Source organism: Entelurus aequoreus, linkage group LG03 (assembly GCF_033978785.1).
Source record: "Entelurus aequoreus isolate RoL-2023_Sb linkage group LG03, RoL_Eaeq_v1.1, whole genome shotgun sequence".
Classification (NCBI taxonomy): domain Eukaryota; kingdom Metazoa; phylum Chordata; class Actinopteri; order Syngnathiformes; family Syngnathidae; genus Entelurus; species Entelurus aequoreus.
Genome location: NC_084733.1, coordinates 20,242,047 through 20,255,511, shown reverse-complemented (window position 1 = coordinate 20,255,511; position 13,465 = coordinate 20,242,047). Strand labels below are relative to the sequence as shown.

Genomic DNA, 13,465 nt, shown 5'->3' with positions numbered 1-13,465 from the left:
CTCCAAAAACGGGCGGACGTGCGAGTTCGAGTTCGGAGAACATGCCGGGGTCTTTCCCGGCCTTAGTGGAGGAGTTTTTCAGATACATAATTTAGATGCCCTCAAGGAAGGCTTTCAAGGCATCTGTGCCCCGGGGCAAGAAAAAATAACTAGGAGTGTTAAAAGTAAATCATTTTTTGCTAATGCACAATTGATGCAACGGGGAAGGAGGAACAAGAAAAAGGGGGTGGGGGGGGCATGAAAATGGAAACTTCAGTTTTGAAGGAGGAATGCGGTTTTTGTTTGGTTTTACGACTCGGAATGAAAAACTGACGGATGATAATGTGCTGGTTTGCCATGCTAATCTGCAAGGGGCGGGTGGAGGCAAACCAGTCCACTATGTGCATTGAAGTGCAGCCATGCGTCTCCTCAAATCACGTCCATACTTTGAATTTGCACGTGGCAGAAAATGAGGTCCCAAAAGATATTACTGTGCACAAGAATGCAGGAGATCGGGAAAACTTAGGATGTTTTGTTCGTGGCTTATGCTGACGATTCCAATCATATGCATTAAAGGCCTACTGAAATGAGATTTTCTTATTCAAACGGGGATTGCAGATCCATTCTATGTGTCATACTTGATCATTTCGCGATATTGCCATATTTTTCCTGAAAGGATTTAGTAGAGAACATCGACGATAAAGTTCGCAACTTTCGGTCGCTGATAAAAAAGCTTTGCCTGTACCGGAAGTAGCGTGACGTCACAGATTGTGGAGCTCCTCACATCTGCACATTGTTTACAATCATGGCCACAAGCAGCGAGAGCGATTCGGACCGAGAAAGCGACGATTCCCCCATTAATTTGAGCGAGGATGAAACATTTGTGGATGAGGAAAGTGAGAGTGAAGGACTAGAGGGCAGTGGAAGCGATTCAGATAGGGAAGATGCTGTGAGAAGCTTGACTGTCATCGTTCGGGAATGTAAACAATGAAACACCGGCTACGACGTAGCCGCTGCGTGTTTGTGTTGCTGCAGCCGGCCGCTAATACACTGCTTCCCACCTACAGCTTTCTTCTTTGCTATCTCCATTGTTCATTAAACAAATTGCAAAAGATTCACCAACACAGATGTCCAGAATACTGTGGAATTTTGCGATGTAAACAGACGACTTAATAGCTGGCCACAATGGTGTCCCAAAATGTCCGCTACAATCCGTGACGTCACGCGCAAACGTCATCATACCGAGACGTTTTCAGCAGGATATTTCGCGGGAAATTTAAAATTGCACTTTACTAATCTAACCCGGCCGTATTGGCATGTGTTGCAATGTTAAGATTTCATCATTGATATATAAACTATCAGACTGCGTGGTCGGTAGTAGTGGGTTTCAGTAGGCCTTTAAAGGCTGTGAGTTCAAACCAAAGTCTATCAAAATGGGACCCATTACCTCCCTGTTAGGCACTCATTATCAAGGGTTGGAATTGGGGGTTAAATCACCAAAATGATTCCCGAGCGCAGCCACCGCTGCTGCTCACTGCTCCCCTCACCTCCTAGGAGGTGGAACAAGGGGATGGGTCAAATGCAGAGGTTAATTTCGCCACACCTTGTGTGTGTGTGACTATCAGTGGTACTTTTTTTTTTAACTGGGAGCAGGTGGGTGAAGTGTCTTGCCCAATGACACAACAGTAGTGACTAGGATGGCACAGGCGGGGATCGAACCCAGAACCCTTAAGTTGCTACGCCGGTTGGTAGAGTACAACCCAAGTATAAGTATAACTGGCTTCCACCTGTTCGAGCTGCTACCATCGGGCAGGTGCATCAGAGCCAGAACAAACAGGCTCAGAGACAGCTTCTTTCCCAGAGCTGTCACCATCTTCAACTCTAACTTATAATAATAATTCACCCCTATACAATATCCTACCCTAATACCCTACTGTGCAATATTACCCTTCGAGTGCAATACATCCGACACTGATTGTTATTTATTACTCCGGTACTCTTGTCTTGTTCTGTGTATTGTACAGTATTTTGTATTTCTATAGTGTTTTTTATATTATACAGGATTGCTTATTATTTTTATTGGATAGTAGTCTGTTTATTTCAATTATTAGTTTTTTCTTTATTACCTCTTGTGTAATTTATTTTTACCCCATATTTGTTCCCACTACCGCACCTTAAGTTGGAGTCCTTAATCTCGTTATATATAATGACAATAAAGTCCATTCTATTCTAACTTGCAGTTTGTGGTACGTTTGCTTCATTTTTCCTAAAATATCTTATTTTTTCCTGATATCTGCTTATTTGTTTACTACTTATTTCACAACCGTCTATTGTTTTCTATTGCTTCTTGACGTACACGACCCGATCGCGGATACATATGCGATTTATATCCACATACGAAAGAGGCCAGGGGTTGGATTTGAAAAATAAGAATGGAAATTGACCCGCAGTGTGAGCAAGGCCATATTTGCTATTGTTTTCGTTAGAAATCTTGAGGAAAAAATGTTCCGAGTAGGTTACTAAAAGGAGCAGCTTGGATGCCATTTTTTTTTTGGTCTTATTTTGAACATAATAATGTCAAGCATGCTAACGTAATTGAAATAATGACGCGAGTCCAAACTACTGTACTTCTTCATTGTTTCCTTTTTTTCCCCTCCTTCCTACTGTAGACCTGGTGTCCAACCATAACACTACAGTCATTAACCCCCCTTCCCTTTGTACATGCTGTGGGCTATAGAGTAGAACAACAGGGCTAGATCTCAGTGTAAACCCCTCACTCAACACAAGCCTTTGTCTAAGGCCATCTAAATCCAACCCCCTGCCTCCATATCTTCAATTCATAACACTGTAATTCACTCTGGAAAATTCACTGAGCCTCGGCTTGCTTTTGGCCTCACTCTTAGGTATCAAGTGTGGTATTTGTCAGGTTATCCCATCCCTCATAAGTCGAGCTTTAGTCGCCTGGGCAGCGTTTATGTTTCACATGGCGAGATATTATTTAACGCAGGCTTCGCTTTCCGTCCAGGAGACGGTCTAGACAACAGCGTGGCATCGCCCGGCACAGGCGACGACGACGACCCCGACAAGGATAAGAAGAGGCAGAAAAAACGAGGCATTTTCCCCAAGGTGGCCACCAACATCATGAGGGCATGGCTCTTCCAGCATCTCACGGTGAGTTTATGGTATTATTATTATTATTATTATGGGCCTGCTGCAATGCTGCAATTCACTGCTAAGCAGCAGTGAATGGGTGCTCGCAACCTTTGAGTCGTATAACTTGGTATATGAAACAAGCTGACTTGTTATCATGCTATCTTTAGCACACATGCTAAGTGTTAGCATTTTCATGTCAAAAATGCTACTGTTTTAGGCTAGCTCTGTGCTTCATTTTGCACAGTTCAACCTAAAACTCACGGATTCGGACACCCGGCACCATTTTCACTAGAGATATCCGATAATGGCTTTTTTGCCGATATTCCGATATTGTCCAACTCTTAATTACCGATTCCGATATCGACTGATACCGATATATACAGTGGTGGAATTAACACATTATTATGCCTAATTTTGTTGTGATGCCCCGCTGGATGCATTAAACAATGTAACAAGGTTTTCCAAAATGAATCAACTCAAGTTATGGAAAAAAATGTCAACATGGCACTGCCATTTTTATTATTGGAGTCACAAAGTGCATTATTTTTTTTAACATGCCTCAAAACAGCAGCTTGGAATTTGGGACATGCTCTCCCTGAGAGAGCATGAGGAGGTTGGGGGGTGGGGGGGGTTGCGGGGGGTGTATATTGTAGCGTCCCGGAAGAGTTAGTGCTGCAAGGGGTTCTGGGTATTTGTTCTGTTGTGTTTATGTTGTGTTACGGTGCCGATGTTCTCCCGAAATGTGTTTGTCATTCTTGTTTGGTGTGGGTTCACAGTGCGGCGCATATTTGTAACAGTGTTAAAGTTGTTTATACGGTCACCCTCAGTGTGACCTGTATGGCTGTTGACCAAGTATGCATTGCATTCACTTGTGTGTGTGAAAAGCCTGTAAATATTATGTGATTGGGCCGGCACGCAAAGGCAGTGCCTTTTAAGATTTATCGGCGCTCTGTACTTCTCCCTACTTCCGTGTACCACTCCGTACATCTGTGTTTTAAAAAGTCATACATTTTACTTTTTGAAACCGATACCGATAATTTCCGATATCACATTTTAAAGGATTTATCGGCAGATAATATCAGCAGTTCGATATTATCGGACATCTGTAATTTTCACAGTACGGCGGCTTACGGCAACTAAAGGTCCAGGGCACAGATAGCAGGCCCATCAAAATTTCAGTGGGAATTTTCTAGTTATTATTATTATTATTATTATTATTATTATTATTATTATTATTATTATCCATTTTCGGACGAAAACACATGCTGTCACATAGCAGTGACCAGAGTGACTCACCTGTCAGCCAACTGTCAGAGGTGCGCAGTGACCGGGTCAACGTAATCACTTTGGACTGTTTACCCTGCTCAGCAAAAGTCCCTCGCAACAATGGGACAGGACATTTAATCCGACGTGGGGATGCACGTCCATTGTTTGGCACCGTTCTCTCAGGTGGGAGAGGGAAAATGTTGCTTCCTGGTCGAGTAATGAGGACATTTCTGTCTTTTATTACTGACTTGTGCCTGGTTTTGTTGCGTGATATCAGAGTGGAGACGTTCCCGAAATAAATAGAAAAAAATAAATACTATAGCACATACCATACATACATACATAACCTTCCAATTTGGGGAAAATCTGAAAATAAATGTGGATACTCAGGTTAGTAAATTAAAAATAACTATATCTCTCACATAGTGATTTTGCAAAATCTCTGCATCTGAGTCCTGACCATAAATATTTTGCATATGCCTTTTAAGGCCCAAACATACTCGGGTGGAACGTCAGTGTAGGGCAATTCTCAGTACCTTGGAATCGATACCGGTACTTACCGTATTTTCCGCACTATAAGGCGCACCTAAAAACCTCCAATTTTCTCAAAAGCTGACGGTGCGCCTTATAATCCGGTGCGCCTTATATATGGACCAATATTGAGCAGCAACAGGTCTCGCAACCCCAGCCTCTACTGTAGCGTCTATTCTATGCGCCTTATAATGCGGTGCGCCTTATATATGAACAAAGTTTTAAAATAGGCCATTCATTGAAGGTGCGCCTTATAATCCGGTGCGCCTTATAGTGCGGAAAATACGGTAATTGTGCCGATTTTTGGTACACCTGTGTGTGTTGGTGTGTTAATAAATGTTGTTTGTTGTGTCAGTGCTGTCTAGTTGTTATATCTTGGTTTCTTATACCTCTGAGTCTCATTTACAAGTTTGCATGCAGTTGAAATTCCGAGAAGTGAGGTAGCAGTAGTGTATAGACTACGATGTGTTGCCTTGCTTGGAAGTAGTCTTTGCCACCAAGATGCATCCAGTCTTTTGTTAAGTGTTTATACTGTAATTATTGTACTTATTAGACACCAGCTGTTTGATTGTAACGTGCATCTTAGTTGTGGTTTTAATGAAATTGGAGGTGTTGAAATCTTGAAATCTTGTTGAAATCTTTATATTGTATGTTATATAAAAATAATAATATAATAATAATGATAATAAATGATAAAGGGACGGCATGGCGAAGTTGGTAGAGTGGCTGTGCCAGCAATCGGAGTGTTGCTGGTTACTGGGGTTCAATTCCCACCTTCTACCTTCCTAGTCACGTCCGTGGTGTCCTTGGGCAAGACACTTCACCCTTTGCCTCTGATGGCTGCTGGTTAGCGCCTTGCATGGCAGCTCCCGCCATCAGTGTGTGAATGTGTGTGTGAATGGGTAAATGTGGAAATAGTGTCAACGCGCTTTGAGTACCTTGAAGGTAGAAAAGCGCTATACAAGTATAACCCATTTATCATTTAATATAATAATAAAATATAAGTATATATTATATACTGTATATATAATATGTAAATATTACATGTATGTTATATTTTATATTGCTACTAAGGTAAATTTTTAGTCTACTTTATACCTTTTGTTTTCGCCCTCTTTTTGTGCCCTTGTGTGCATTATCCTTTCCATCCTTTGTAACTGAGCTACTGTGTGCAACAATTTCCCTTGTGTATCAATACATTTTGTCTAAGTCTGAGGTGTTGAAATCGCCATGTCAAATCGCTAATGCTAATCAGTAGCATGTCTATGGAAAATCCAATGTGACTTTGCATCAAACTAGCACATTTTGAAACGTGGATCCTTACTGTTGTGTTTTATGTCAGGCATACCGTATTTTTCGGAGTATAAGTCGCTCCGGAGTATAAGTCGCACCGGTCGAAAATGCATAATAAAGAAGGAAAAAAACATATATAAGTCGCACTGGAGTATAAGTCGCATTTTTTGGGGGAAATGTATTTGATAAAACCCAACACCAAGAATAGACATTTGAAAGGCAATTTAAAATAAATAAAGAATAGTGAACAACAGGCTGAATAAGTGTACGTTATATGACGCATAAATAACCAACTGAGAACGTGCCTGGTATGTTAACGTAACATATTATGGTAAGAGTCATTCAAATAACTATAACATATAGAACATGCTATACGTTTACCAAACAATCTGTCACTCCTAATCGCTAAATCCCATAAAATCTAATACTTCTAGTCTCTTACGTGAATGAGCTAAATAATATTATTTGATATTTTAGGGTAATGTGTTAATAATTTCACACATAAGTCGCTCCTGAGTATAAGTCGCACCCCCGGCCAAACTATGAAAAAAAACTGCGACTTATAGTCCGAAAAATACGGTACTTGCTTTGTTGGCATGGCAGTCCGACCTAGTCCGCTTTGAGTGCTTGTTTGCCCGCCAAGTGTTGTGTTCGATTGGTGTCTCTAAAACTACCGAATTCGGTACCCATCCTTAGGTATGGCAGAACAAAAAGGAAAAATAAAGTCAAAGCGTAAGGACCGTGTTTCTCGGGAAATTACCAGGTAACTACAACACCGCAGTGTGCGCGACTACGCTCTGCCCATAGTACGTTTGGGTCACCTTCACACAGCATCCTGCAATCAGCATCCTGGGGACGGTGTGGCGCGGTTGGGAGAGTGGCCGTGCCAGCAACCTGAGGGTTCCTGGTTCGATCCCCACCTTCTACCAACCTCGTCACGTCCGTTGTGTCCTTGAGCAAGACACTTCACCCTTGCTCCTGATGGGTCGTGCTTAGGGCCTTGCATGGCAGCTCCCGCCATCAGTGTGTGAATGGGTGAATGTGGAAATACTGTCAAAGCGCTTAGAGTACCTTGAAGGTAGAAAAGCGCTATACAAGTATAACCCATTTACCATTTACCATAATTTGATGCTTGCTTAAATTTGCCACTTTTGAATTTCACCCTACCATTCCATTTCTGTGCATCTATACTGCGTGAAAGGGTGTCGTTACCTTAGTAAAATACCAAATATCGGAGACCAAATCTTACATTTTAACACACCTACTTCCACACAAATGTAAACAGAATTGAACCTGAGGTGACCAAATTCGGACCTTCTTACGCACTCCCGCTGTGTTTGTTTCACTCTGAACATGGCATGACTCGGTGAAATAAGACACGGGTGTGTGTCTATTTGTAAGCATAGAGGGGATCGACCTTCCCCTCCCTTGGACCCTCGCTGATGTCAGTGCATTATCAGAACATCATGCTGTATTGATTTTGGCACAAAGGTCAGATTACAGGAGCAGCATGCGACACATAAAGAGGACAGCGCTGTAAAAGACAGTGAAAGTAGACTTTATTGTCTCGGTCTTTACTGTAGGGTCAGCTCACACACCGCAAAAAGTCAGTGTTCAAAAACGAGAAAAAAAAAATACAAAAATTAGGGGTATTTTATTTGAACCAAGCAAAATTATCTGCCAATAGAATAAGAAAATTCGGCTTGTCAAGACTTTCCAAAACAAGTCAAATTAGCTAACTTCAATTAACCCAAAAATACCTTAAAATAAGTAAATTCTCACTAATAACAAGTGCACTTTTCTTGGTAGAAAAAAAAGACCTTTTTGCTGAATATGTTGAAAAATTTTCTTAAATTAAGTAAATGCTAGTGCTATTATCTTGACATAATGATATGCGCTCGGCATCGTGATTTTTTTTTTCATGCTTGAAGTAAGAAATTATCACTTTAAAAAAGTAGTTTTATACTTGTGAGTGTTAATGACACAGCTTTGCAACAGTTGATATTCTAGTTTCAAGCATGTTTTAGTCAATATAGGTCAGGAATGTCCAAAGTGCGGCCCGGGGGCCATTTGCGGTCCGCAGCTAATTGTTTAACGGCCCGCCACACATTCTGCAAAAATTGCAAAATTGATAGTATTGCAAAAATTAAAAAAAAACATTTAAAAAAGTGGAATGAGGTGAAATCTAACGATAAAAAGTTGCAATGTTGACACAAAGCTGCCATGCAGGCTGTTTTCTTTTGTCTTTCTTTATTTTTCTTTTTTCTGCTATTGCTCCAAAAAAAAATACAAAAAATCTATTTTATAATGAATTATTGACCTATTCATGGCTCCGATTACTTCAAAAATGTCACTTTAAAATGTTCTATGTGGAAAAAATATTGCATATATTGTGTGGTTGCCATATAAAAAACATCAAAGTTTTCTTTGACAAAAGAGCATAAAAACAAACAAAATAATAGTTCAAACGTAAAATCGACAGATATATCTGAAGTTGATCTCGTAACTTAAGTGTTGAAAGTTTAAAAAAAACTAATAAAAATGTATCACTTTATGAGTGGGGGACCTTTTGGATCCCAAACATATTTAGTGGGATTTTATTAATATTTTCACTGATTTCTCAAAACTATTAAAGAATTAAAATCAATGGTGTCCTGCATTATTGATCTTTTAGAGCTCTAATTACTAAATACTGCATATTTTCAGTTTTGCTATAAAAAAACAAAGTTGTCTTTGACAGAAAAGGCATAAAACCTTTTTTTTTTTTTTTTTACTTTTTATCAACCTGAAGTTGATATAGAGATTTACTGTAAGCGTTAAATAAATAAAAAATAATAATAATTTGACTTATTTTTAACGTTTTAATGACTGAGACCCTTCAAGGTCCCCGGGAGGTTCAAAAAAAAAAAATTCTATATATTTTGTTATGGTTTGAAAATGAAAATGGCCCCCGCATGCTTAAATTTTTCCGTGTGCGGCCCTCTGTGGAAAAAGTTTGGACACCCCTGATATAGGTCATAAAATCTCAGCAACAAGCTGTAATATCTTACTGAGATAATTTAGGACCAAACCCCTTAAAACAAGTAAAACACTCTAACATAAAATCTGCTTAGTGAGAAGAATTATCTTATCAGACATAAAATAAGCAAATATCACCCTGGAGATATTTAATCTTACTTAGATTTCAGTTTTTGCAGTGCACCCCCTGCCCACACCAACACCCAAATCCCCCCACCCTCCAAAAAAATACAACCCAAAGAAGTAATGAGTGACCAGCAAATATGGACTAATTGAAAGGACTGTAAATCCACTACATATTGGTCAGGGGATAATCAGGAGTGCTTTAATCACTTTTATCTATTCAGGAGCAGTGAAGCTGCAACAGCAAAGCCCCCCCGAAGCCTCGCCGGCCGCGCTTATTGCTTATTATTCTCATCATTATCAAAATGACTTCGCAGCTGTTCAAAGCTCACTCGCTCCCTGACTGGAGAGCCGTCGCCGGGACCGTGCGGCACTCACAAATTTGAAGGCATTTTGAGCACCTGAAACCACCTGGCCGATTTATGTAAAACTCTGTGGAGGGTCAGTCCACATAAATAACAAGGACCCATTCCAAGTTGGTGCAAATCGGAAAGGAAATGTGTATAAAGATAACATTTCTCACATTTCCTTTCGCTTATTTCATAACTCGCGTTGAGATTTGGCATTTTAATTTGCACTTTTTTACCATCAGATTTTTATGAATATGTGTGTTTGCACGATACACAAAAACTACATATGTGTAAAATGTAACAATAATAAGAACAACCCATTAAATATAATGTGAATTTTTTAAAAAATCCTCACATATTCATTTGTTAAAGTTAAGGTTAAATTACCACTGATAGTCACACACACACTAGGTGTGGTGAAATTACCCTCTGCATTTGACCCGTCCCCTTGATCCGCCCCCTGGGAGGTGAGGGGAGCAGTGAGCCGCAGCGGTGGCCACGCTCGGGAATCATTTTGGTGATTTAACCCCCAATTCCAACCCTTGATGCTGAGTGCCAAGCAGGGAGGTAATGGGTCCCATTTTTATAGTCTTTGGTATGACTCGGCCGGGTTTGAACTCACGACCTACCAATCTCAGGGCGGACACTCTAACCACAAGGCGACTGAGCAGTAATATTGCTTTTGTGATATTTTATATTATTATATTTGAGTGATATTGCTTTTGCAATAGAAGGTGTGTGCTTGTTGCATAACATCCAAGGATCCACATTCATTTACCGTATTTTTCGGACTATAAGTCGCAGTTTTTTCCCATAGGGGGTGCGACTTATACTCAGGAGCGACTTATGTGTGAAATTATTAACACATTACCGTAAAATATCAAATAATATTATTTAGCTCATTCACGTAAGAGACTAGACGTATAAGATTTCATGGGATTTAGCGATTAGGAGTGACAGATTGTTTGGTAAACGTATAGCATGTTCTATATTTTATAGTTATTTGAATGACTCTTACCATAATATGTTACGTTAACATACCAGGCACATTCTCAGTTGGTTATTTATGCCTCATATAACGTACACTTATTCAGCCTGTTGTTCACTATTCTTTATTTATTTTAAATTGCCTTTAAAATGTCTATTCTTGGTGTTGGGTTTTATCAAATAAGTTTCCTCCAAAAATGCGACTTATACTCCAGTGCGACTTATATAGGTTTTTTTCCTTCTTTATTATGCATTTTCGGCCGGTGCGACTTATAGTCCGAAAAATACAGCACTAAGAAAATTATACTGATAATGTAATGTATTAGCTTTGATCTACCAACACTCGCAACTTAAACTATAAAATCCACCAATACATCCCAATATGAAATAATGCTTTTGAAAATACCTAAATCTAAACAGTGACCCGGATCATCCCCAAAATCTAAACATTTCTTCCTTATCCCATTTCTGACATTCTTAAAAATCAAAATCGAGCTTCAGTAGAGTAAATATTCCTGAGCACCAGCATCCTCTGCAGTGAACATTTGTTTTTTTTTTTTGTTTTTTTTGTCGGAGTGACACAAAATAGCCTTGTTGCGCAAAAGGCAAACGTCCACTGCAGAGGATGCTCTCCAGAGTTAGGGCCGCCCCTCTCTATACAGAGAGCCCACGCTGTGCGTAGGGCCTCGCCAGCCATGGGGGGCCCCCCTTTTGTGTGATGTAAAATGTCAATTAATGATTGACGGGGGTGGTATAGCTCGGTTGGTAGAGTGGCCGTGCCAGCAACTTGAGGGTTGCAGGTTCGATCCCCGCTTCTGCCATCCTAGTCACTACCGTTGTGTCCTTGGGCAAGACTGCTCCCAGTGCCACCCACACTGGTTTAAATGTAACTTAGATATTGGGTTTCACTATGTAAAAAGCGCTTTGAGTCACTAGAGAAAAGCGCTATATAAATATAATTCACTTCACTTCACTTCACCTAATATGACATTTTTTACCGCAAACATATTCCTAGTCCTGTTCTGTCATTGATGATAAAATGAGAGTAAAAAGGCACATATTAACAAATTCCACTATGGCGCACACTGGCGTACTGGAACTGTAGATCAAGTTAAAGTTAAAGTACCAATGATTGTCACACACACACTAGGTGTGGTGAAATTTGTCCTCTGCATTTGACCCATCCCCTTGATCACCCCCTGGGAGGTGAGGGGAGCAGTGGGCAGCAGCGTAGCCGCGCCCGGGAATCATTTTTGGTGATTTAACCCCCAATTCCAACCCTTGATGCTGAGTGCCAAGCAGGGAGGTAATGGGTCCCATTTTTATAGTCTTTGGTATGACCCGGCCGGGGTTTGAACTCACAACCTACCGATCTCAGGGCGGACACGTGCCTGAAACATAAGCAACTTTATGTTTTAATTTCATTAAAATTTGGTATTTTGCATGAAAAAAAAAAATAAAATTTATCTGCCATGAATTTTTTTCATACAAAACTTAACATTAGATACAAATTTGATATGAATAAAAAAGTGTGGACAAAAAATGATAATGGTGATAAATAAAATTCTGATCAGGGCCCCAATTTGGCCAGACGTGGCCCTGCATACCTTGCCGTCTTGCCTCGGAACTTCAATACACCCTTTTCAAAACAAAAGTTTATTTCGAAGAAAATATTTTTGAAGATTTAATAACTTCTTTTTGACTAACTCGTATGCCACTTGAGACTCCCAGGTTGAAATGACTTATTTGTATGGATGGTAAGGATGCTAATATAAAAAACTCAATGCAAATAATTGCTGGTTCAAATCCTGGAGGTGCACAGAGGGCTTTAGAATTGTTTTAAACGTGGCCTGAAAGAAGCGATTGAAAGGTGCAATCAATGGGCGAGCACAAGTTTTTGGGGAGCTGTTTTTTATTCGTGGTGCTTTCAAGGCCTCCAGCTTGTAGATGTTCTCTCCAATCTTTATTTGTTGCCTTTGTGTGAGGCGCAGGCTTGTCTTGTACAAATAATAATCCCTCCCTTTTAACCTGCCTTCGTTTCTTCACTAAGGAAGACGACTAATTGAATTACCCCCCTTTCTCCTCTTCTCACCATCCAATTCTCCCACTCATAAACTCTCCCACACACACACACACACGTATGAACACACACACTCCCAATCACCCGCCTGCGTTCGCCTTTCTTTTAATTTGCTAAGCAAATGTATTTGCCGTTGCTGGATGCATTTGTGCAAAAAAAAAGGGTTGAATTCTGGGGGGCTTTGAATGGCCCATAGTGGCATTATGTCATTGCTGCCATTCATTAACTGAGGGGTGAGGAGTGAAAAGGAGCTGCATTTTTTTTTTTTTTTTTTTTTTTTTTTTTTGCGGTGACGGAGGGCCGGCGTGTAGCTCCGTGAGCCACGGGGGTCTCTCTACATATGTTCTCAACATCCAGCCATTGTCGCAGCTTTCTGAAAAGATCCAAAAGGACAGGGGCTACTAACCCCCGCCCCTTGCCCTATTTGAACACCCACCCCTCTTTTACCCACAGGCCAATCGTAACAACTGTTGGCTTTTGGATTCAGTATAACAAAATTGCCCCCACCTCATTGTACTTTGACCTTTTCGTCCAGATAGCTTGTCTTTATTAAGCCTCAGTTTCCACCAATCAGCACCCCTCTCCTCTGTTCTGAACGTACCTACTAGTACCAATATTTTAGTTCCAGTACCAAAATTATTTCGATACTTTTTGGTACTTTTCAGTACTTCTCTGTACTTTTATA

At 40.4% G+C, this 13,465-nt stretch overlaps 1 protein-coding gene across 6 annotated transcripts in view; it reads left to right on the top strand.

Annotated features, from left to right (window-relative positions):
* Nucleotides 1-13,465, top strand: part of meis2a (Meis homeobox 2a) — a 273,596-nt gene that overhangs the window by 79,825 nt on the left and 180,306 nt on the right. For 5 of the 6 annotated variants that reach the window (XM_062041439.1, XM_062041438.1, XM_062041434.1 and 2 more), the window contains exon 8: nt 3,005-3,150. In XM_062041439.1, coding sequence (XP_061897423.1) covers nt 3,005-3,150 — 146 coding nt within the window. The remainder of the gene's footprint in view (nt 1-3,004; nt 3,151-13,465) is intronic. The other variant, XM_062041436.1, reaches the window with a different exon arrangement.